Below are 25,896 nucleotides of genomic sequence, written 5' to 3' on the forward strand. Positions count from 1 at the left end.
GTCACTTCTGGGCTGAGGCAATAAAGAGCCTATATGCGATTCTCCAGCCTCTTTTTCTCCTACAGCGGCAGCTGAACAGGCCACATGTTCCAGATGGTACAGCTGTAAAACAGCAGAGCCTCAGTCAGCCTGGAGCCTTGAGGGACTGTGTGGAGCAGATCTCCTCCCAGCGTGGGGTCTGTGGTGTGGGAAAGGTAGAAGCTCTTGGTGTGCAAAGCCTCTGGCGCTCTGAGATTACCTGTTATCTGACCGTACTTGTATTCCTATGGAAGACCCTCCCCCTTTCTTCTGCATGCATAGCACTTACTTCATACTCTTAACTTAGCTGTTAATAAATCTACGTGTTATACCCAGACTCCCCTGGACTGGCTCTATGGGACAAAAGATCAGGCACAAGTCAGCAAGCAAAGCTTTAACTTTCAACCAAATACATAGTTGTGAGCAATTGAATTCGGTAAACACAACTATTTTCTACTGCACAAAAAACAGGAAATAATTAAATTTCTTATAGACGTTTCTTTATTATACTTTCCCACTTGAATATTTAGAGAATAATTTAAATGTAATGCATACTGACAGCAAGCACAGTATCAAATATTAGTTTCTTAAATTTTTTCTGTTCTCACCCTTTATTCCTTTAGGAAAAAAATATTTAGATGACCTCAAAGAAACAATTATTATGCTAATTACAGTATGCAGTAACACGTACAAGCCCATACTCAATAGAAAAGAAAGCAACAAAGAAGTGAAAAAGTCTTTCTCCTCAAATCATTTTAATTCAATTTTCCACAGCCATATAAATTTAAAGTATGAAACAACAATAATACAGCTATAGAATCTAGGTTCTCTTTCAAAGCAGCGGCATATAAAACATAGAAAAGCTAAAACCTCAGCACAAGCTTCAAAAGAACAAGGACTGAGAGGATTTTGATGAAGACATGAAATGCACAAAATACAGTACACAAAAATACTAGAATGCATAAAATATAAAGCTACACATTTCATGTAGAAAGCATTGTAAAATATATAAAATATGCAAGAAATCAAAACCAAAGAGATTTTTCTTAGAGTACCATGAATACACTGGAACTGGCATTAGCATTTGAAGATGGGAACAAGAAAATAGCAGTTTCCCATTTAAAACTTTATTTCTAGGCTTTAGGATTTCACCTTCTTGACATCCTTCTTTCCAGAGCTCTCAGTAGCTGACTCTGCTTTTCTTTTCTGTGACTAAAATGGAAACAGATTTAATGTTCTGCTCCAATATGCACATTTTTAAATGGCCCAACAATGTTAAATCTAGGATGTAAATGCATTAAAAAAAAATTTTAACATGAATATTCACTTAAATGTTATACTCACATTTAATGTTCTATATAGCCCAACAAACTATGTAACCCAATGTAAGATAACCTCCAAACATGTTTCTTTTTAAGAAAAGACATAAAATACCCATCAAAAATAGTCATCAAGTTTCTACTTACACATGGCACTATAAATGTATGCTTATCTTAAAGAACTACTTAATACTTAAAGTTTTCCGGGAAAAATGTTATTTATGAGTGTATTAATTTTTAAATCTTATGACAGATGTTAACATACCATATTTCATATATTCTATGATGCACATTTGTTTCCCACTTTAGCATCTCTGAAATCGGGATGCATCCTATAATTGATGACAAATCATAGTTACTTGGCAGCGGTTCTTCTTAGTGGCACATAAAATAATGCTGTGTCTTACAATGGAAGGCATCTTAGACTTGATGAAATATGGTAGTTTACTTAACCACACTCAAATAATATGATCTATTAAAGAGTATTTGAAATTGTAACTACACAAGGCAACCTGACTGAATTAAAATTAAGTCATCTTATTATTCAACAGTTAACTTATTACCAAGTAAACCAAGTAAAGCTTTGCTGTCTCCTCAAAGTTCTTATTTGCACTCATAGTTCCACAAAGATCAGAAAACTTATTTGATCAAATCAGAACTCCCAGTTTCAAGCTCAGTCCCACCCCACCCCACTCCTCTCCTACTCCCCATGACAACTCTGGTCTCAATTCAAAGGATTTTACTTGCATTATACTTCTGCTTAAAAGTCATGAGGAATTTTTTTAAAATACTGAGCCCTGTTACTACGGGAGTTCCTAACCATATGTTCTACAAACAAATAGGAAGCATGTGCTTGTAGTGTAATTCTTTTTCTGTCAAAAAACAAATCAGCATTTCATAAAACCAGTTTTTATAATAGGTATCACTATGGCATTAAACATAATATAGGCATTTTAATTATGTAAAAAAAATGGGATCTACCTAAAAGTTAGGAAAATGCTGAAAATTTTACCATTGGAGTTTTAGTTGCCCGTTTCTTCTTTTCTGCTCTCTCTCTTTCCTCAATTTCCATATTTTCTTTCTCAATCAATGAAATCAGAGTATTACAGCGTCTCTGGAATTCCTAAACCAATTAATACAAGACTTTTAATTTCTTCAACCCCGGCACAATCTTTTAAAAGTGGTAATTCTTTAACTGTATCATTTTTGTGACACAGAATTTCTAAGTTGGTATTCTTCAGAACAATATTCATACAGAGTATATTCCACCAAAAATATGAGAAGTGGATAAATATCATTCAGTGGGTAAATGGGTAAACAAACTGTGGTACATCCATACTTTGAAATACTACTCAGCGATAAACAGGAAAGAAATATTGGTATATGCTACAACCTGGATGAACCTCAATGGAATGATGCTGAGTGAAAAAAGCCAATCTCAAAAGGTTACATACCATATTGTTCCATTTATATAGCATCCTTAAATGGAAGTTTAGAAATGGAGAACATATCAATGGTTGCCAGGGGCTAGGGAAAGGGGGGAGAGTGGGTGTGACTATGAAGAGCTAGCACAAGGAAGTCTTGCGGTGGTGCTAGTTACACGTATCTACGTGTGATAAAATTGCACTGAACTATACACACGTGTGCGCGCACCCCCCCCCACACACACACACACAAGTGCATCTATAACCAATGAAATCTGAATAAGCTCTGTGGATGGTACTAATGTCAATTTCCTGGTTGTGACACTGTACTGTATTTATGGAATATGTTACCATCTGGGAAAACTTGGTGAAGGGTGCACGGGCCCTCCCTGTACATTTCTTTACAACTTCCTGTGAACTGTAAGTATTTTGAAACAAAAAGTTAACAAAAATCACATAAACAAAAAAATAAGAGGATGTCCTATTGTCAAAGCACATTTTGGAAGTACTCAGTTTACAAAAGTCAAACAGATTTCTTTTCTACAGGGCTGCTCATAGCCTTTAAGTTCCTAATGAGCACTGTCAGCCACTAGGGTAGGCGATGTAAGAAGCAAGCAATTCCCCAAGCTATTCAAACAGCAGAACTCCCTTCTCAAAGGACATCTTGTGGGATCAGAGTTCTGAGGAGGGCGTCTCAGGAAACACTGATGCATTTGTTAATTCAGAGCAAGCAATAGCTGAAAAGATTCCGCATTAACCTTGCCACTACCTATATTTCACTGCCAGCAAATCAATGCATCCAAACGATAAACAGTTTTTATGAACATATGATGAGCATTAAACATATGATTAGTATGGATGCTCATATATATTAACCCTGTACACTTTGCTGTATTTTAAAGGTAAATAAGTTTAATATCAAAGGATAAATAACATTTAAAAATGATTTCTTTTTTGTAGAAGCAAAAATATCTGGGGGTTCCCTGGCGGCGCAGTGGTTGGGAGTCCGCCTGCCGATGCGGGGGACGCTGGTTCGTGCCCCGGTCCAGGAAGATCCCACATGCCGCGGAGCGGCTGGGCCCATGAGCCATGGCCGCTGACTCTGCACGTCCGGAGCCTGTGCTCCTCAACGGGAGAGGCCACAACAGTGAGAGGCCCGCATACCGCAAAAAAAAAAAAAAAAATCAGATAAAATATAAAGCAGCTAAACCCTCAAATAAAAATGTAGATTTATTGGCAATTAAGAACTCCAACCAAAAAATGGTCCAAGTACAAGAATAGAAAACTCATAGGACTCCCCTGGTGGTCCAGTGGTAAAGAATCGCCTTCCAATGCAGGAGACGCAGGTTCCATCCCTGGTCGGGGAACTAAGATCCCACATGCCGCGGGGCAATTAAGCCCATGTGCCACAACTACTGAGCTTGCGCGCCTCAACAAGAGAGCCTGTGTGCCGCAAACTACAGAGCCCACGCACCACAACAAGAGAGAGAAAACCTGCATGCTGCAACTAGATAGAAGCCCGAGCACCGCAACGAAGAGACTGCGTGCCATAACAAAAGATCCTGCATGCCTCAATGAAGATCCTGTGTGCCATGACTAAGACCCGATGCAGCCAAAAAAATTAATAAAAATAAATAAATAAATTAAATATTTTTTAAAACTCATAAAAAATTAAAATGTCCATATATTAAAATTTTTTCAAAGAAATGCAAAGTAAAACAATGATATATTTATTAAATTAGCAATGACACGTTCATGCAAGTGTGTGTGTGTGGTGTGTGTATCTGGTGTTGGCAATAAGATGAAATGGGAGCTCTCATTCATTGATGATGGGATGCCAAAGTTAAAAATTGTGCCCTCCACAAAATCTGCAAGTTGAAGTCTTAACACCCCCGCAGTGTGACTGTGTTTGGAGAGAGGGCCTTTATGGAGGTAATTAAGGTTAAATGAAGTCATAAGGGTGGGGCCCTAATCCGATAGGTCTGGTATTACAAGAGGAAGAGACACCCAGAGATCCCTCTTCTCTCTCTCTCTCTCTCCACTCACACAGAAAGGGTCATGTGAGGACACAGCAAGACGACCCCATCTACAAGCCAGGGAGAAAGGCCTCACCAGAAACCAATCCTCCCGGCACCCTGATCTTGGACTTCCAGTCTCCAAAGCCATGAGAAATTTGTTTAAGCCACCCCATCTACAGTACTGTGTTATGGCAGCCCAAGCAGACTAAAATAATATCTTTCTAGAAAGCAATTTGGGAATATCAATGATACATCTTAAAAATTTCATACTCTTTGAATGAACAATTCCACTCCTAGATGCTTAATGTAAGGCAATAAGAGACGTATACAAAGATTTACAGAAGAATATTTAGAGCAGTGCCATTTTTAGCAGAGAAATACTGGGAACTAAATTTTGGGTACTTTGTCAATTACCATGTACATATATACACAACTTACTATATATGTATATACACAGCAGAAATATCTGAGAGAGTACTAACTACATACAGTGTTACTAGTGGTTAACAGCAGCTACTTCTGAAAGTAGGAGCAATGGTAACTTTTATTTTCTTCTTTATACTAGCATGTATTTTCTAAATTTTCTGCAATGAACACTTAGGCCTTAGGCAATCTAACATTTTTAAGAAATGGCAAATTTTTTAAATACAGTTTTATCTTTCCAAATAAAAGCTAGAAAAATGGCATACAGAAATATTATCAACTAGTCAAGCATTTTCTACTCTGTAAAATTCAAGCCCAAAAGAAGGCAGAAAACCAAAGATAGTCTAGCCAGAAAAAAATTCTTCATTAACAAATTATTGTTTGACTATTAAAAATAACCTTACAAAACACTGGTACATTCACGTTTCTTGTGCATCCTCAATTACCCAAGGTTAAATAATTTAGGAAAAATAACACTGGAATTTTCCTTACTTACCAAAACAATAGTGGTATCTTTAATATGCAGACCAAGCACTCTTCACAGCTTCATTCAGTAACACACATACAAATTAAACAGCATGTTATTCAATTTATCTATTATGGAAAGGGCTAAGTTGACCCCGATGAGATTTGATTGTTGGTTTCTAGGGAGACTAGATAGAGTCTTTATGTGAAGCTGATTCTTGAATCATTAAGCTATACCCTCTGGCTATTATTATTCTCAGTAAGTAATAGTTGCCTGTGACTGCAGATATCTTTAGATACATATTCATGGTTCATAATGGGTGATTCAGAAAAAAACCAACACTTTTGAGACAGTCTCATATGCAGTGAAATAGAATATTTCAAAATGATTATAAATCGACTGTGTAATAAGTTCTTACCTTCATTCCTTTTAACCTGTCACTAACTACAGACAGAAAAATAATCTAACTCTCTGGAGAAAGGCACCAAGGAATGAGTGAGTCTGGACGTTACCTTCCTAGCATAGGTAATGCCACTTTCTCTAAAGATACCGACCCCATCTTTTATTCACACGCTTGAAGACTGCCTAACTAAACAGATGGTATCATAAACAGAACACGAGCTAACACCAGAAATTACAAGGAGGCCAGATTACCAATAAAATAGTGATTCATGTTTTGAATAACTAAGTGACTATGAAATGACTATGAGAAATTTCATGATGTCAAAAGCACTTTTATCTCATATAATTTCGCCTTGCACATACATATCCCCCTAGATTCTTGTACCTTTTTAATCTTCCTATTTTCCTCGGATTACAGGGAGTGGTTCATGTGCTCTCAAACTGTTTCCACAATTCTGTAGTCTAATTATCTCTTTCTCTCACGATTTCCCCATGCTGGATTTAGGAATGAAATTGGAGGGAGAAAAATAGCACACAAGAGGAAGAGAGGAGATACAAAAACAATAAAGACAACAGAAGAGAGTAGGAAAATGGCAAATGGGAAACTGTTCTGCAGCGTTAATAGCTGTGGCCAAAGGAAAAAAAATACTTTGTGTTCACACATGCGCAGGAAATGCTAGATTTTTAAAAGGTTAAACAAATTTCTTCATGGCAGGACTTCTCAGAGCTTTTAGCACTCTAATGTAGATTGGAAGTGTCACAGGCAGGATTCAGTATCAGCCATTTCCCAAATTTATTTGAACACAGAACCCTGTTCTGCATATTGTATACTGTAAGGCCCCTACATACAAACCGAGAACTTTCAAAGATGCGAACTTGCGTTCCATCTTGCAGCTTGCCCTCCATCTCCTACTGCTGACGATCCTTCAGCTCTACCATCTCCCACCTCCTCTCCCTCCTATAGTCAGTAACTCTTCTTGCCTGTTCACTCGATGCCAGCCCCTATGTGCCAGCTATTATACTGTACTACTGTACTTTTCAAGGTACTATACTGTAAGATTTAAAATGTTTGATTTTTTCTATTTTTTATGTATTATTTGTGTGAAAAGTATTATAAACCTATTACAGTAGTACTATATAGCCGATTGTGTTAGTTGGGTACCTAGGCTAACTTTGTTGGACTTAACAAAGAAATTGGACTTACGAACGCACTCTCGGAATGGAACTCGTTCGTATGTAAGGGACTTACCGTATTTGCAAATCCTGGAACAATGTTTGGTAGAAACCAACTTGGGAAATGCTGTGCAGGGTAAGAGTGATAGATAAGACTAAGTTTGAGTCAAAATACAAAGAACCTAGAAGCTAAAAACAAAGAACTAAGCAATTTTACTTAATTCAGTTGACAAAAGGATCTCACTGATGATTGTTGAGCAGGAGTTGTCATGTAATCAAAGGTGTATTTTGCACTCCGAAATCTTCCCTTGATACAGAGTCTCAATAGTGGGAGCTCATAAAATTACTGACTCTCAAGATTGGAAAGGACCTTTAAAAATTATTCAGGTTGATACTGAATCCCTTCTACTAGGTCCTTACTAATTAGCTATTCAGCTTGTCTGAATTCTTCCAATGATGGGGTACTCACTACCTCCCAAAGCTGTCTATCCCACCTTCGGACAAGTTAAAAATGTTCCCTTATGCAAATTGAACAAGCTGATTTTTGTAGTCAAATTGAACAAGCTGATTTTGTAGTCAAATTGAACAAGTTGATTCCCTCTTCTGTATGACAATCTTTCAAATATTACAAGGCAGCTCTCATGGCTCCATGACAATCACTGCAATTACCACCAGACCTGCCAGACAATCCCTCTTTTAGGCCAGATAGCCTCCCCCTTTACCCATCCTTCATTTAACACTTTTCTTGAAGGACTGTATAACACTTATGTCTACCCTTGGTTATATTATTTCTTTCCTTCCACGTTTCTTACACATCCTTTTAAACCACGGGTCAGCACATCCTTTCCGTGAAGAGCCAAACAGTAAATACTGTCAGCTTTGTAGACCACATGGTCTCTGTCATGACCGCTCAGCTCTGCCGTTGCAGCATGAAAGCAGCCATAAACGATGCATAAGTGAATGCGTGTGGCTGGGTTCCCATAAAACTTTACAGATGCTAAAATCTGAATTTTGTATAATTTTCACATGTCACAAGACAGTCTTCTTTTGATTTTCTTTCAACCATTTGAAAATGTAAAAATCATTCTTGGCTTGCAGGCCGTACAAAAACAGGTAAAGGGCTGCAGTTTGCCAAGCCCTGTTTTAAGCCAGTCTTTAGATTGACTTTAAACAAACTGTCTGCCTTGGTTTTCCGTATCTTTTTAATAGTTTATAATTCCATTCAATGCAAAGTCACCCAAGTTTCAACTTTTGAATACTAGGATATGTATCTCTACCTTTATTTAATAAATAATGGGATGTTTGCAGTAAGTGGCGCTGCCCTGTACTGTGTGGTGAATATCAATCACGCCAGGCACCAAGTTCAAACATCCTCTGCCCCAATACCCAGCTTCAAAGCATCAATTCAAAAGGCACAGAAAGCATCAGTAGACTTGAAGTGACTTATTGAAAGAGATTAAAGAGACTCCACATTACATTTCCTATGTACTAAAATCCTAGACACTAAGCCTGCCTAAGTCTGAATGACAGAAGGTCGCTGCCCGTTATGGTTGAAAGTCAAAAGCAGGTGAATGAGCAAAAGCAAAAAAATAAATAAATAAATTGCACTCCACATCTGCACATCTAAATTGGTAGGTGGTTCTATAAAGTCAGAATCTTCTTCTACAGTTCTTAGTAAAACAAAATGGGTGTTTGTTTCTCCTTTGCTCTTTTATAAACTCCCTATACTTTACCTTTGGGAACTGATACCCTCAACTATACATTCTGTGGTATATTTCCTAGGTTCTTTGTCACTTTGGAACCTCTATCGTACTAACAAAAAGCAATGGCATTCTATACTAAAATCTCAGGGCCCACGCACACTGGTAGTTAGATGGGAGTTATATATTCTAATAATAATAATTAAGAAATATATCCTATATTTCTTAAACAAGTATCAAATGTTATGATAGTCTTACCTAACTGCTGCTACTTAAACATCGCTATTTGTAAAATGTCACATCACCTCTTCACAATACATAAATACATAAAACAAACTCCTGTTAGTGCATGTATCGTATTTCAGATTGTCAGAACAACTCAGTCTTAAATCAAACACTATAGTTACTAATAAAACACATGATATTTACAACCGGCTACTCAAACAAAAGCTGCAGGGATTACAGCCAAGTAAAGTCTATCATTAGAAAAAGGTAGATGAAAATAAAAGAAAGGAAAGGAAAAGAAAAAAGAACTCAAACCCGTTGCTACATTTCTTCACATTCTATCCGAATCTGATCCAACTGTAGGGGTCTATGAGATAGAAGCAAACTGAAGTACGAAAGTTCCATGCTCATTTATTCACTGAATGCCTACTTTGTGCAAGGGTTATGCTGGTACTTTTAGGTGTAACCCTTTGCACCTGATAGTTAAGAGAGCAGTAGTAAAAAATGACTCTGGGGCAGATGGTGCTATAATAGCCAAGGGAAGTAAAAAAAGAGGAGGAACAGAGAAAAGACAGAGATATAAATTTGGGAATCGTCAGCCTATATGGTAGTTGAGGTAGACATTTGCCCATTTCCACAGAACAGTATTTCTGAAATGTAAATCTGACCGTGTCACTGCCCTGTTAAAATCTTTCAATGACTCCCCATTTCCTAGAGAATAATGACCAAAGTTCAATACCAAGGACAGGGCTCTTCGTAATTTCGCTGCCAGCTCCTTCCTCATCTTCCAGAACTTCCCTACTCACACTCCAGCACAACCTACTTACAGTTTCTTAATGTGCTGTGCTCGTTTCTACCTTTGCACATGCTGTTTCCACAGTCCCAGGGCCAACTCCTTCCTGGTCATTCAAGACTCAGTTCCAAGAAGGACCTCTTCTATGAAGCCATTCCTCTGACCTAACCCTCAAGGCAAAGTTAAACACAACCCCTTCTGTACATACCTCTATACAGGACCTTTCTGAAAATTAGGGCTGAAAGGGACATTTTAGTCTTTCAAGCACATTAGGAAACAATGTATCCCTATAAGCATAAATATATTTTAATATTTTCATAATTCTACGGTCAAGAAGAACCCATCATTAATTTTACATTTTACCAATTTTGTGAATAACGTATTAATTCATATCCTCACATTTCATTAAGAATGTAATGCTCTAAGAAATCAATATTAGCTGTTATCACACAATTAAGCGCTAATACACAAAATTAAAAGTCACGAGTGGCCTTCTTCATAAAATTTCCTAGGCTGTGCTGCTATAAGCAACAAACAAAAGCGTTATTGTGACTATAAAACAGTTTGGGAAGTTTTTAATTTGACTTTTGTTTTTGTAAAGTATCTAGAAAGAAAATCCTTCTCTGACTGGACAGATAATTTATCAAATATCCTGTGCTGAGCTAATAATTTAGTTAACATTTACTATCAATGATAAACCTATAAAAAGGGAAGCAAGCTGATAAAGAGCTATAGCGATATTTTCTAAATAGTACTTTTTCTCCTACAATTCTGATGAGGAATGTCATGTTCTTGATTTTAAATAAGGAACACTTTCATTAATAATAAAGCTGTGATTTGAAAACAAACAGCAATAACATGAAGTTTTTATTACATTGTGTACAACAGTGTGTGATTCTCTCTCTGAGATACTACCCCAAAAATTCATTGAAACTACTACAAAAGGCAGGGTAATTGTAATAACTAATTACTAATACTCTGATTCAACTCTAGAGTCCATGGCCACGGGCTATGCACACGGAGCTTCTTGCGAGGCCAGGAGAGGAAAGAAAAAAGCTTCCTAGAGGCTAAAAAGTAAGAATATTTTTAAACTAAAATTAAGAGTCAAAGCAACCCTGCGGAGGAAGCATAGTGGCTATATCAAGAAATGTTCTTTATTTCAGAGAGCCAAATTCTGCTTTTTCTCCTTTAAGTACTTAAAAGAACCTAAGCAGGTCCAAAGAATTACTGATTAAACTTTGGATACTTTCAATATGTCCTTTCCAGTAAACTGATGTGCTAGATATTTTAGAATTCTCAGATTCTTTTCAAATCTCCCAGTCACGTTAGTCTGTCACTAAATGAACAGAGATAATGCCCTGACATTCATTCCCTAAAAGGAATTAATGAGCTAATGTTGGTAAAGGGATTGGCAACCTTATATATAGAAGGTAGTATATAAATACAAAGTATTATCTTTTCCTCTTACAGTCATCTGGCAAAGGTCTGTTTAATTCTGATAGTTTTTAAATGTCCTAAGACTAAGACCTCATTGTAATACACTTTTTTCTTAGAAGGAAAATGGTAGGGCAATTCATGTACTCTGAGCTTAAAAATCTAAATTGATCATATCCTTCCTACTTGTTTATGTAGTTCAATAGAGACTGATTACTTACTTAAAGACCACACAAGTTCTCAGAGAAAGAAATCACAGTCTTTTTAGCACAGAGAAACAGAACTAAAACTCATTTTCTCTTTTGTATAGCCAGCATTTTTAAATGGAGAAGAGCCTCAAAGAAATTTTCAACCTTTAGCTGAAGGCTTTCAAAATGCGGCATATTTAGAAGTGGAGGTTCATGCCTTTAAGTACTTTAAGACTGTTGAGTCAGAAGCCATGAATTCAGTACTTTGAGATCTCTGAATAAAATATAACTACCAAGGTTTCTTTTTTTTCCCCTAAGTATTTCACACTATTTATTGGTGTCGCTGGGAAAGAGTCATCTTTAAGCAAGATTATGTTTTGAAAGATAGCTTCTTTAGTAAGCTAAGTTTAAAGTTTAATCATTAATAAAATTTTAATTTGAACACAGTGATACACTCATATAATGAATCAAATTACATCCCCTACTATTTCTAAGATGGGGTTTTTCAATGAAGCAAATTATTTTAATTTTGGAAATCACAAATGCCTCTTAAGGGGGAAGTTTCACTTCCTAGATTGTGAATGTGATTCACTATACAAGATCAATTATTTAAAATGAGGGGAAAAGAGATCATCTAGAAATAATAGTAATCCATTTCTTTAATTCCCTAATGATTTTTATTATCATGAAACATTCCAAAAAGATGATCTAAATATATTCATCCATATTTTAAAATATATTACTTATATTCTAAATCCAGAAATATAAGCAAAAATTATCCATTAACTAGGAGGGAAATAATATAGTAGAAAAGTTAACAAAAACTCTGGACTAAAATATTTAATATGAAAGAAACTACTATATGTTTTTAAAGATTCTTTACAAATCATAAATTCCACCTTCCAGAACATAATTAAGGACAGAATTGTCTTCATTTTTAACAGACAAAATAAAAGTTTCATTTTTCAATCTCGTATGTAGTTAATATCCACTCTTTGGAAAACATACAGTAGATATTTAAACCTCTTGGTAAAGAAAGAGATAAATGTTTTGTTGAAAGATGGAAGAAAAGATTCTTTACAAGGGAGTTCAGAGACATCTAGTGGTTGTTAATAATACACTGGGTTTCTTCACGGAAAACGACATAAGGTTATGTATGTAGTTCTACAGTCATGCTCGTATTACAAATAATATAAGATTTTCCTTGCTCTTTTGAATCTGTTTCATCCGACTGCTTTAGTTTAATGTTTCCAGAAACTGAAAACAGCATTAAACTCAACCTTTTAAAAAATTAGTAAACTATCACTGAATTAATACTCAAAATGCAGCAAATGTTCCATCACATAAAAGGGCATGTATGATCGAAAACATGATTCATCAACAAATGCAGGTGGGCATTTGTCTTTTACAAGCTGCTGATGCTGCTCTAAATTAGATCATTACACGCATAAAACCCCAAATGGCTAAAAGTTTTAAATGCATGGCTTTTGAAAGGAGTTCTCTGCTAAACATGGTCATAGATGCACCGAGCTAGAAGGCACCTTAAAAGGCCAACTAGCTCACTGCCAAAGTCTTCAGACTGTCAAAATAGAATCTCATTTTCAAAGCTAACAGAAAGCTATTAACACTGTTCTTCAGTAATCTATTTCAACCATCCAAAGAACCCTGTCAAACAACTCTTCCCTACATCCAACCTCAGCCCTTCATGCTACAGATTAATTCCTATCTTTTTTATTCTTTTCTCAATTCTTCCTACTGTATCTTACTAACATATACACCTCTTCCTATTCTTTTGTACAAGTATAGCACTTTACATTCATCCCCACAGTTGTCATGCTGCAAGGGAGATTCGATCAATCCATCATTCCAATTTCTCTAGTTCCTTTTGGATTCTGGCTTGATCCAAAGTATTTGCTACCTCTCCCAGCATTACGTATTCCATAAACTTGACAGACACATTCTAATAACAATCCAGGAACCCTCTAAATTTGTGTTAAAATTTTAAGAAATATCTGATCTTATAAAGCATCCACCAAAACTAGCATCTTCAATATAGCAACTCAGATTTTTATTTTCTTTTTTCAACTTGAACTGAAAATATAAAATGGGTCAAACAAAATGTTCAGCATTGCTTCACACCCCTATGAACTTTTGGCCAAGAAAACATTTACGATAGACAGAAACTAAAGAAAAATGCTCACTGTTTAGATTGTTAGTTTCCGGTTACTTTTAATGTTTAGGCTGTATGAATCTACTTTTGTCTTAATTACCTCGGCTAACAAAAGACTGACGATGCCAACATTAAAAACATGTGGCATTTATTTCAATATCAGCAAGAACACTGCTAAGCAGCACTAGGATTTAACAGGAACACAATTCATGTTAGAAAGTAACAGTAAATTGCATGAAGCTAAAATAAAATCTCTTCTTAATTATTCTGTCTCATAATATTCTTATAAAAACTCTACTTAGGGCTTCCCTGGTGGCGCAGTGGTTGAGAGTCCGCCTGCCGATGCGGGGGACATGGGTTCGTGCCCCGGTCCGGGAGGATCCCGCATGCCGCAGAGCGGCTGGGCCCGTGGGCCATGGCCGCTGGGCCTGCGCGTCCGGAGCCTGTGCTCCGCAACGGGAGAGGCCCCAACAGTGAGAGGCCCGCGTACCGCAAAACAAACAAACAAACAAAAAAAATCTCTACTTAGGCAACAGTTCCTTCTCATTAAAAATAAATCCTTAAGGTATTCACACAGTCTCAAGTATCACCTGCCTCATGACAAAGGGGAAACTACCTTTAAAGTGAAGAGCTCTGATGGTCACCATATTAACCAAGTAATCAAACTCAGCATCACCAAGAATGCGACGACCTGACATAATGAGCCTCCTGATGTGATGCAATGAGAAATACACATCACTTAGGCAGCATTCCTGCCGAAAATGCTTAACCTAAATCTAACAGTGAGCAAACAATGAGATACATGTTGGGCATTCTACAAAATGAGTCTGGGTACCTTAAAAAAGTCATTGTCACGAAAAACAAAAAGTTGTAGACTGAAGAGACTAAAGAGACTCAACCAAGTGCAATATGTGAACCCTGACTGGCTCATCAATTTTAAAAAACAGCTATGAGAGACACTTTCGGGACAATTGGAAAATTTTGTACATGGACTGTATACTAGATGACATTACTGAATCAACGTTAACATTTTCAGGTAGGATGATGGTACTGTGCTCATGTAGGATAATATTATTTTTATATTTAGGAGATAAATGCTGAAGTATTTAGAGGTGAACACTCATGATGTCTGTGACTTACTTTCAAATGGTTCAGAAATATATATCTGTATATAGATTAACGAATATAAAACACAGATCCGTATTTCTGAATACAATATATAGATTCTATATGTATAGATAGATGCCATGTATGTATGTATAAGTATATACACACATATACTAGTGAGAGGAGAAAGCCAGCGTGGCAAAATGTTAAGAATTAGAGAATCTAAGCAAAGGATGTATGATATTTGAAATTTTTCAAAAGAAAAAGTTGGAGGAAATAAGTAAGAAAGGAATACGTACCATGGCGGTTCTAGACTTGATAAACCAGTCAAATCTAAACTGAGGAGCATTCCGAACACACTGTCTTAATTCTTCATACACGTTTTCTCTATCAAAGCCCATTTTGTGTAACATACAAATCAAGAATCTATCTTCTTCCTCAGTATAGTTCTTTCCTTTGCTGGTTCCATACTGAATACGTAACTGATGAAATGGAGCCTTGTATCTTGCAATCTGTAGATTTAAACAAAATAGTGCTTTTGACTAAATGTGCGATAATAATAAGTCAAAGCTAATCACCATTTAATCAATTAAAACAATCTATTGGTAATTTGACAATTATGAAATATACTACTTTGGCATCCAGGGCTTTCTTGATACTGATCCTTCGTTGAATTCTTGCTTCTCCACGTTCAATTTGAGCCATAATTTTCTCAATGTCCTGTAATTCATTGCAACGTTCCCAAAATACAGCTGAAAAACAGAGTTATTACTTTACATCTTACTATCATCTTAAGTAAGTGAATCCAAGGAACTGTAGAATGAAGAATTAGCAGGAAAGGATACAGTGAACTTATACTGTTTATAATTAAGATTCAAATTCATCTGTATATATGCGTTCAATTATTAAATACTCTTAAGGTGTAATAAATGAGCGGTATTAAATACCTCCTTCCATTTAAAAGTAAGACCTCAACAAGGAGGTTTTAGGTTAGTGATTTTCCTTTCATGAAATATTACGAAGTTTTTAATTATCCATCCCAGATGACCAGAATTTCAAAAGATATTACTACAGATACTGATTTAAGCTATGCTTTTATTCAAACATTATACAGAAGGCACCAAACACATAAAGTGAAACAGAAGACAGGGTGGTCATATAAACTTAGAGAACATAGTTTCCTAGCAAGCAAAAGTAAAAACGAAACTATTATCAACAGGTCAATCAAACTTCCTGTAAAGCAGCAATTTCTACTGAAACTGTTACTTCGCTTTGGGAACCACTCACTATTCTTACAGTATTTCCAGTGACATATAGCTTGTTTTTTAAACTTACTTGGAATAGCCTTTTCTCTTTAAAAAAAAAAAAAGGAAAGCCAAGTCACCCAAATTTTATAAATGAGCTAAATGATCTGGCTGCATTAACGTCACATCTTATGACTTCAGTGAGAGGCCCTCTAATGACATATTCTACATTCTCAAGTTTTTTCATTTTTAGAGTCTATCAAGAAAGGAATGTCAGTACTCTGATTTTTATAAGCACCTGTATTCATTTATTCATTCTCTCACTTATTCATTCAACACAATTTAAACGCCTACTATGTATAAGATACCACAAACAGCCAACTGTACACATTTCATCTTTTATTGCAACCAACTACATAAATTCATTCAAATCTCCCCATCCTCTGACTTGGTCCCAATTAAGCTGCCCTGAGCTAGTCATGCTACCTGGCTTGCTGTCAATTTGAGGGAACATCTGACATGGTATTTTTTTTAAATAAGCTCTTTTTAAAAATATTTATTTATTCATTTGGCTGCGCCAGGTCTTAGTTGCGGCATGTGGGATCTAGCTCCCTGACCAGGGATCGAACCCAGGCCCCCTGCACTGAGAGCACGGAGTCTTAGCCACTGGACCACCATGGAAGTCCCGACGTGATATCTTTTTAAATCATTTTTTTTCTTGCAATTTCATACACACTGATGCTATCCCCCTTCCTAACTTTTGAAGAAAATTCTACTTCAGAAAATCTCTCTGCACATATCCTTTTATACTCCTTTCATTCAACTCTTGCTGCTAAAATTTCTCTCTCTCCTCTATTTTTCCCCTCTTTAAGCCCCCAAATGTCCTACACTTATGTGATAAATTTTAAGGGTAGTAGTAATGTTATACTGTTATCAAAGTAAAGGACGTTCGTAGACTTGATGTTATACTACACGAAATAAAAACTCAAATATAATCCATCTCTCAAGTCCCTGGCAATCACCAGAAGACCCTTTCAGATTTCCAAAAGAAAAAAAAGCGTTCTCTAATTAAACATGGATTTATTCAAGCATTAGTACTATAAATAAATTAAAAATTGTGCCTAATCTATATTAATCTTTGGTCTATTTAGTAGTATTTCAATGTTTCCTCCCTACTATTTTTCATGGCAAAAATTCAGAATTTCAGTTGTTAGGCTAAATAGGCTTTGAGAGGCTAGCTCAGAAACCTAAACCTACTTTGTAACATTGTTTCTATGGGGAAAAAAATGCCCTAGATTCTATACAGCTGATATTCAGACTAAATTTGAGAGCTCAATCTAATTGGATTTTAGAAACTTCCTATGTTCTTCTACATAAAGAAAATTTACTAGACATATTTACCTATTTTAATAAGATTTCTTTTCAGAAGCCTGAGGTTGGATGCACTGTGACACGGAAATCAATATTAACTCCATATGCTTCAGCACCTAATCTAGTTCTGGTCAAGACCAAAGACACAGCTAAGTAAGAGAAGGAACTGATTCTAGGACCAATCAACAGGTTTATTCAAGCAGTCTTTTCAGATCTACTCCAGCTTGCCTGGAGTTAGCAGAATCCACACATAACTTGCCTGGAGCAAACTAGAACCCTGAGAGTGTTTGAGGATCTAAAAGGACCTTATAGGACTTCTCTACTTCAAGAACAACCTAGAAAGACACTAATTCCATCCACTGAAACTGAAGCCTTAGACTTGACTTGCCCAGAAGATGATCAAATTCCAGACGTGGGAAAGTAGGCATTTTGCCAGTGCTCATCCAATAGCTACCCTTGTTTTATCAGTGCTATACTTGGCTCTATTAGCTAACTAGTAGGGACCACAGCAATTTGTTTTGATAAATCTTATAATCTTTTCATAGAAATACAATTATATTTTATACTTTCACTTACAGTTTATTCATAAAAGTCTAAAGGTCTCTGAACAAAGGTAAAATTAAATTGACACTAAAGAAATGCATAAGGTTACAATTAAACACCATTTTTGTAGTTGTATACAAACCTGAATACTCCATGACCTCCTCAGGAGATTTGCCCTCCACCTCTCGAGCTATATTATCAATGTCATCTCTTCCATACTTCTCATTAGCTTTAATAAACTGATTAAAATCTCGCTTAGTCCAGTTTGTGAATCCCTGTGAACAAAAAATTAAGCATCGTCAATAGAGGTTAAATCAACCAATCCAAACATTGTTCTATTCAGTTCTATACAATGATACATTAAAAACAGTTCAAAAGGCTTAAAATTTTCCTTCTTATAAAATTCCAGGTTTTTTATGTTGGAATCAAAAGTTGAGTTAGTGTTACTAATAACTGCTTTTCTATCATGAAGAGAATATACTTCCCTCCAAGTACTAAAAACTGATTTATAGCTCCAAGATATTGTGTAGTTTTTAACTCCGTATTTTATAGATGCCTACTACATTAAAATACAAATGCATTAAAATTAAAATACTAATGTAAATGCTGAAGTCCTGGATATTCCAGTACTTCATTTTTTTCACAGACTTATTCCCATGTAAATTAAGAAAAAATGTGTATGCATTAAATCAAAAAAATACATGAAGGAAAAAAAAAGACTGAAGAAAAATTTTTGTAGCTCTTTACATCATTCCAAACTACTGTGAACAAATAATTTCTGTTCAAAATTATATTCATAAATAGGATTCGATAAACAGAATGTTATTGGGCCTGCTCAATTTCTTTCCTAAAAGATAGAACAGTTCGACCAATCAGTGTTTTAAGTCTCTTTGGTATTTATTTGAAGTCACGAGATCAAATTTTTGTCTTCCACTCCTCAAGTCCCAACCCACATAAATGTGATACCCTTGACAGAGCAAAACTCTATCCCTAGGTGTTAGTTGATAAAGATTTTAGATTACCCCACATTTTGTTCCTTTGTACTCCCATGATTTTTTAAAAGATTAATTATTTAGGGCAGTAGAGAAAGGTGATTAAAGATGACTTCAAGTACTAGGAGGGGCAAAAAATTGATTTTGTTTCTAATTACAAACCAAAGCAATTTCTCAGTTGAGACTGTATATTCACAATATATTGTACATTCGCAATATACTGCAAGCCAAGTAACATTCTAAGACCATAACTTTATTTTTGTGTTCAGGAAATAAATTTTGAAAAAAAATCATGAATATTTAAATGTTTTACTTTATTCTGTGGTAAGTCCTAATATTCAACCAGTTGCAATTACATTTTCAAACTAAACTTTATGACTTCCAGGCATTTGGCTCAAAAATTATGAATGTAATTTGTAAAACTTCATTCAATAAAATTACATGTTATAACAAAGAAAAGACCTATATAATAAATAAGATATAAATATAAAAACTATCTTTCAATAATTAATGTGGAAAATTTCCTAGCACTGTGCTTTGCATATTGTTCAAAAGAATTTGTTGAATAAATAAATCTTGCTGGCTACTTTCTATACTAAGGTGGTATCATACAGTACACGTTTCTTTACTATTTTCCAAGGATCTTTTGCACTGTGATTCTTTTTATCTTCTACAGATTATTTTGGAAGTATGACACTCGTAAAACTCATTAAAGCAACAATGACCAGAAAGCATTAATATGTTGTTCAAATCGAAATGTTCCCTACTTATTAACTATTAGCTTTTAACTATACAATGAGCACCTTTTATAGTTTCAGAAATTTCTCATCATTGTATTAAAGTTCTTTTCAAGAAAGAATATAAGGCATTTTGAGAATTATGAAATCATTCCATAAATAAAAGATTAGTAGAGTATAATTTCAGAGGACAGTTCACAATCAATAAAATAAATTTAAATTTTCAAGAATATGCTAGTAATTACTATCTATCAGGATTCATATGTGGATTAACTGACTTTATTATAATTGATAAAATGCATGTCTTATTTCTTATAATTGACACCTATATTTTGCATTTATACATTTTTCAGTATTTCTAAAAGAGTATATTCTATAAAAGGAATTAAAAAATAGGGATATTTGGCCTAAATTTATGTTTACAAAATAGCCCTGAGTTGTGTTGGTGTGTCCAATCAGGGTACCAGGCCCATACAATAAAAAGTAAGTGTAATTTATAATATCTTTTTTTCTATTCGTTGGCTAGAAGTATTTCAATCACTTAAAATATGTTACTTGTGTGAGAAGTTTTTCCTTTTCTTCAGTCTCTTCTGGTGTAAGAGGTTCAGCTCCATCAATCTTTTTTTGCTCCTCTCTTTGAGCCACAGCTGGATTTGGGATATCAGGATTCCTTGGGACCTAAGAATCAAGAGGTGTGTTATGAGTAAACTGTTGAGAAAAATTAATTAAGGGTATACATACTTATATCAATATTTAGAGTTATTTCAGCAGGAAACAAAATAAAGTCATACCAGAATGACACATGACCCTCTCCACATTTCTACTACCATGATATTACCAAAGTAAAACTGTTCTTAAATGTGCCACGTGGTATTTTACAGTTAAAAACCAGTTACAGCTAAATGCTACATTATATTCTAGACTTAATTACACTGTGGAACAAAAAAATCCTTATGATATTGTAATACATGGTAATAATAATATCATTATCCCCAACACCAACATTATACAATAAAATCTCAAGCCCAGAAACAAAAAGTTGGGTAGTACAAAAAGAGCCCATATTCACCTGGCAATACAGACCAGGGTAGAGAAGTGGCAATGCACCTGAAGACTGCATCCAATGCTCTAATCAGTTCAACATGCAAAAAGAAAGGAGTACTTTTATTGCCTTCCAGGATATGGAAAGAGACAGCATCTTCACATAAAATGCAAAGACTGAAAGAGTGACAGGATAATGAAGAAGCAAAAAAAAAAAAAAATAGAGACTATATAAGAGGGAAGGGGTAAGCAAAGCACACAAATAGCTGTGATGGGGCCTGCAGTCAAGGGGAAAAAACTACAGTAGCAGTGAGCAACAGAAGGTATAGTGTATACTATACAGCTCTGCATAGTATACAGAGCTGCAATACACTGGCAACTGAGAAGAAGAGAGCTCAAGTTCAAAAGACTGAGGACAGAAGCTCAGCTCTACAAGTAAGCAAGCAGTCAGCCAGTCATTTGTATCTCAAAACTGTAGTCCCAGGGGCCTCAGTGTGTCACCATGAACTTAGACAACCCATACAGTTCAGCAGTATAAAGCAGCATTCATTGTATGGAGTGATGAACTAAGTCACTCGGCGCAAAGCCTCACATCATTTTTAAGTGCATCTGCAGTGACAATGCAGCACGTTGATTTACGAGGGCAGGTATATAACATGTATAGTACATTTTATAGCATCCATCAAACATGGCAAGAGCAGGGTTGGCAGTAAGCCTTCCACTGTTTGGAAGGCACACCTATCATAAATGACTCATCCTCTAGAGGTATCAAATAGTCACGGTTTTACTAAAACATGATTATAATACATACTAGAGTACATTTCTCTAATTGTTATACACATTTCATAGAGTTTCAACCATAGCACTGTAATTTAAAAATAAGTATTTTTAAAACTATTGTATCCAATAGTTGTTTAAATATAAAACCTACTAACTGGGCATTAAAAAGACAGACTGAAAAACAGATTCATTTGTACATAATCATCAGTACGAGACAATCAAATTAGTAAGTATTGACTAAATGTCTATTTTGTCCATAGCACTGTGATAGGTGTTCACTGGAATATAAAAAATAGTGGACATGGTCCTTGCCCACAAGAAGCTCACAACCTAGTTGCGGAATTCTGAGCTATACTCTAAGAACTATAAGAATTTGGGGAGATGGAGAAGAGAGAACGAATATTCTAGGCTGGAGCAGTAAAGCAAAAACGGTAAAGGCAAAAACAGGAAGGAGCATATATAAGGTTTATGTTGAGACGGGATAAGAAACAAGGCCAGGGGGAAACAGAATTAGAGGGCCTTCTGAAACTACACGGTAGGCAACAGCAAGCCATTGGAGATCTTTCAACAAGGGAGTACTGTTTTCACCTGCAAGGCTTGTGCTGGATGGATTGAAGTGAGGAAGCGACTAGAGGCAAGAGAACCAGCTAAGCTGTTGTAATCTAGAAATGACGTATGATCACCTGGCCTAGGATGGTAGCAAATGGAAATGGAAAAGAAGGTGTAAATTAAAAATGAAATGTAGGGCTTCCCTGGTGGCGCAGTGGTTGAGAATCTGCCTGCCAATGCAGGGGACACGGGTTCGAGCCCAGTCCGGGAAGATCCCACATGCCGCGGAGCAGCTGGGCCCGTGAGCCACAGCTACTGAGCCTGCGCGTCTGGAGCCTGTGCTCCGCAACAAGAGAGGCCGAGATAGTGAGAGGCCCGCGCACCGCCATGAAGAGTGGCCCCCGCGTGCCACAACTGGAGAAAGCCCTCGCACAGAAACGAAGACCCAACACAGCCATAAATAAATAAATAAATATTTAAAAAAAAAAAAAAAGTAAACACCTCACTTGTAACCAAATACAGCAAACAGCTAACATAAAAAATAAATAAAATAGAAATGTTTTAAAAAAAAAAATGAAATGTAGTCCAGTGATATGCATGATTTAAAAATCACTTTTTTCAATAGCTAAATTCCACTTTTAAATCACAGGCACACCAGCAATTCCATTCCTAACATATCTATACGAAGACTTTTAGGAGAATGTTTATAGCAGCTTTACTCACAAGAGCCAAAACCCAGAAAGCAGTCCAGATGTCCATCAACAAGAGACTGGATAAGCAAACTGTGGTATATCCTTACAACGGAATAGTACTCGGCAATAAAAAGGAATGCACCATTGATAATGGGACAACATAGATGAATCTCAAAAACACTATGCTAAGTGAAAGAAGCCTTACACATAATATATGATTCCATTTATGTGAAACTCTAGAACAAAAAAACTAATCTATAGATGAAAATAATATCAGAACAGCGGTTGTGTCTGGGGAATGAATATGAGGATTGACTGGGAAGGGGCATTTTCTATATTTTTATAGGGGCTTCAGTTATATAGGCATATGCATTTGTCAAAATCCGTCAAATGGCATGCAAGATTTATATATTTCAATGTATATAACTTTTATCTTAAAAAGAATCAAATAGGGGCTTCCCTGGTGGCGCAGTGGTTGAGAGTCCGCCTGCCGATGCAGGGGACACGGGTTCGTGCCCCGGTCCGGGAAGATCCCACATGCCGCGGAGCGGCTGGGCCCGTGAGCCATGGCCGCTGAGCCTGCGCGTCCGGAGCCTGTCCTCCGCAACGGGAGAGGCCACAACAGTGAGAGGCCCGCGTAACGCATAAAAAAAAAAAAAAAAAAAAAAAAGAATCAAATAAATATTGAACTCTGGCTAATGATATACATGTTGAAGTGTTTCCGGGTGAAATATACTTATGTCTGCAACTTTGAAATGCATAAAGAAATAAGAAGGATATCCATTTGATAGAAAGCTGGAGAAATGGACAAATAGGTGATAAAGCAAATACAGTAAAATGTAAATTGGAAAATATATGTGGTGTGTATATGGGTGTTCACTGTATAATTATTTTGACATTTTTCTGTTTGGAAATTTTTCATAATAAAATGTTGAAAAAAATTACAGACATAGCTTTAAAAGTTTAACAGACCCCTTCAGTTGCTGGTGAAATTACTTTGGCCATAAATTTTAACTTTCATTGAGGAAAACCTCTTTAATCTTAAGATATTTCTCTACCAAAATGCTTCAAACTTTCCATACCTGACAAACCATACTTTAACAAACTATTTCACAAACATCTAATTTTATGACAGAAAATGGATAATATACCCACACAAAATGAACTTTTTATTCCTATGTAGGTATCTTCAATACTAAAACTTTTCCACCTGAACTTTAATAAAGACAAAATCAGAATATTATACCATACCATTAGATTTAGGATCGACTGCCCATATTTTTAATACAGCAAAACTTTAGAATGACTTCATCAATGTTACATTTACAATTTTACTTTTCTTTTAATTTAAAAAAATTTTTTTGCGGTGCGCGGGCCTCTCACTGCTGTGGCCTCTCCCGTTGCGGAGCACAGGGTCCGGACGCACAGGCTCAGCGGCCATGGCTCATGGGCCCAGCCACTCCGCAGCACGTGGGATCTTCCCGGACCAGGGCACGAACCCGCGTCCCCTGCATCGGCAGGCGGACTCTCAGCCACTGCGCCACCAGGGAAGCCCACATTTACAATTTTAGTTCTAAAAATTACTCAAATAAACAACTGCTAAAATTTTTAGAATTAGAAATGACTCGTAATTCCTAAATTCCTGTATCTCTTCCTACAAATAATCTCCTTCTTAATATTTATTATTTTTAAAAGGTATTCATTTTTTACCTCATGAGGTTTTATCGGCATTTAGCTTCCTAGAGTGATTTCAAAGTGCTCTAAAAGAATTAAGTAGACGAATTATAGGCCAACAGTACTAAACAGATACCTAGATGGTATCTCAAGTACTCATACTGTATATATTACTGATGACCCCCAGTAACACTTAATATACAAGAAGTTATCTTTCAAGGAAACAGCTCAATTATTATTTGGATTGCTAGTCAGATAGTAAGGAATTTGTGATTAAGAGCTATGTTCCATGGAAAAGTGAAAAACTTTTTGGGGGGCCTTGTTTCTTAGGAGCTTCAGCAAGCATTTCATAGAAATATGGAATACTGAATTAAATGTGACAACACACAAAATAAAAGTAGTAACCTGAAATCAGCTCACTGTATTTTAATTCTACCACAGCAAAACAGGTGGCCCACAATGACACATTACGGAAACTCACAAAGATCATAGAACTTCCTGCATTTGTCAAATGTTTATATCCCCCCCAAAGAATTTTTATTGAAGATATATATTAGAATGTCCTACAGCTTTCTTCAGCTTCTAATATGGCAAAACTCTTTCACTCCATGTCTTAGACTCAATGGGACTTTTGGATACTCTGGATTTTTAAACTTCTGCAATTGAAGTATCAATTGAGTCACCTTCTTCCAATGGAAGGGTTTTAGTGAGCAAGTGATTAAAAGCATTAAGTAACTCCTTTAAGTCACAAGAGCAATGAAGCTTCTGAATACGTCTAACCTGCAACAAGGTCAGAGCTTAGACAGCAGGGAAAATTGGCACATAATGCACAGCTATCTACCAAGTGGTTAGGACAAAACAAACAACTACTTCTCTCAGCCTCAAATAAAACAGAACTCTTTAATTCCAGATCTTATTATCAGGAATACTGCTGTGACCTTGTTGTGCTGAGTATTGAGGGGAAAAAACAAAACAGAAAATAAAAATGCGAATAAGCAGGCCCTGAAGAAAAATGTTGTTTACCAACTGCTTCAAGCCTACTGAGCCCTTCACTAACCACACTCCAAGTCACTACAGAATGTGACAGTGGGGACTCAAAATGGACAAAATGGAACCATGCACCACAATGCCCCCAGCTTCAGACAAAACCTCCCTCCCCTGAGCTAACAATCATTTAAGCAGAAGGAGGGAAAGGAGTCCCTTTTTGAGAACCTAACTACGTAGAGAATATCAGGAAACTCCACTACAGCAGTCCCGTTCATCTGAGAACAAACTATTGTTCCATTCATACTGTGGCTTGGGTTAGTTTTCTGGAGGTTTAGTAGGGGGGAAAAAAATCAATGCTAGGAATCCTTGAGAAGATATGCCCAACACTTATCAATATCATATCGTCCTTTATAGGAAGCTTTTGCA

General features: G+C 36.1%; 1 protein-coding gene across 10 annotated transcripts in view; it reads right to left on the reverse strand.

The window, feature by feature from the left end:
• Window positions 1-501: 501 nt before the first annotated feature.
• The window catches only part of SMARCA1 (SWI/SNF related, matrix associated, actin dependent regulator of chromatin, subfamily a, member 1), a 70,014-nt gene continuing 44,619 nt past the window's right edge, over window positions 502-25,896 (reverse strand). For 4 of the 10 annotated variants that reach the window (XM_032620456.1, XM_032620463.1, XM_032620458.1 and 1 more), the window contains 6 exons: window positions 20,303-20,425; window positions 18,161-18,293; window positions 15,494-15,612; window positions 15,160-15,372; window positions 2,350-2,460; window positions 755-1,230 (listed from right to left, as the gene is read on the reverse strand). In XM_032620456.1, the coding sequence (XP_032476347.1) occupies window positions 1,159-1,230; window positions 2,350-2,460; window positions 15,160-15,372; window positions 15,494-15,612; window positions 18,161-18,293; window positions 20,303-20,425 (771 nt within the window). In that variant the 3' untranslated portion in view covers window positions 755-1,158. Of the gene's footprint in view, window positions 1,300-1,602; window positions 1,670-2,318; window positions 2,461-15,159; window positions 15,373-15,493; window positions 15,613-18,160; window positions 18,294-20,302; window positions 20,426-25,896 lie in introns of all 10 variants that reach the window. The other 6 variants (XM_032620464.1, XM_032620466.1, XM_032620462.1 and 3 more) reach the window with 4 other exon arrangements.

Source organism: Phocoena sinus, chromosome X, assembly GCF_008692025.1.
Source record: "Phocoena sinus isolate mPhoSin1 chromosome X, mPhoSin1.pri, whole genome shotgun sequence".
In the NCBI taxonomy this organism is placed as follows: Eukaryota; Metazoa; Chordata; class Mammalia; order Artiodactyla; family Phocoenidae; genus Phocoena; species Phocoena sinus.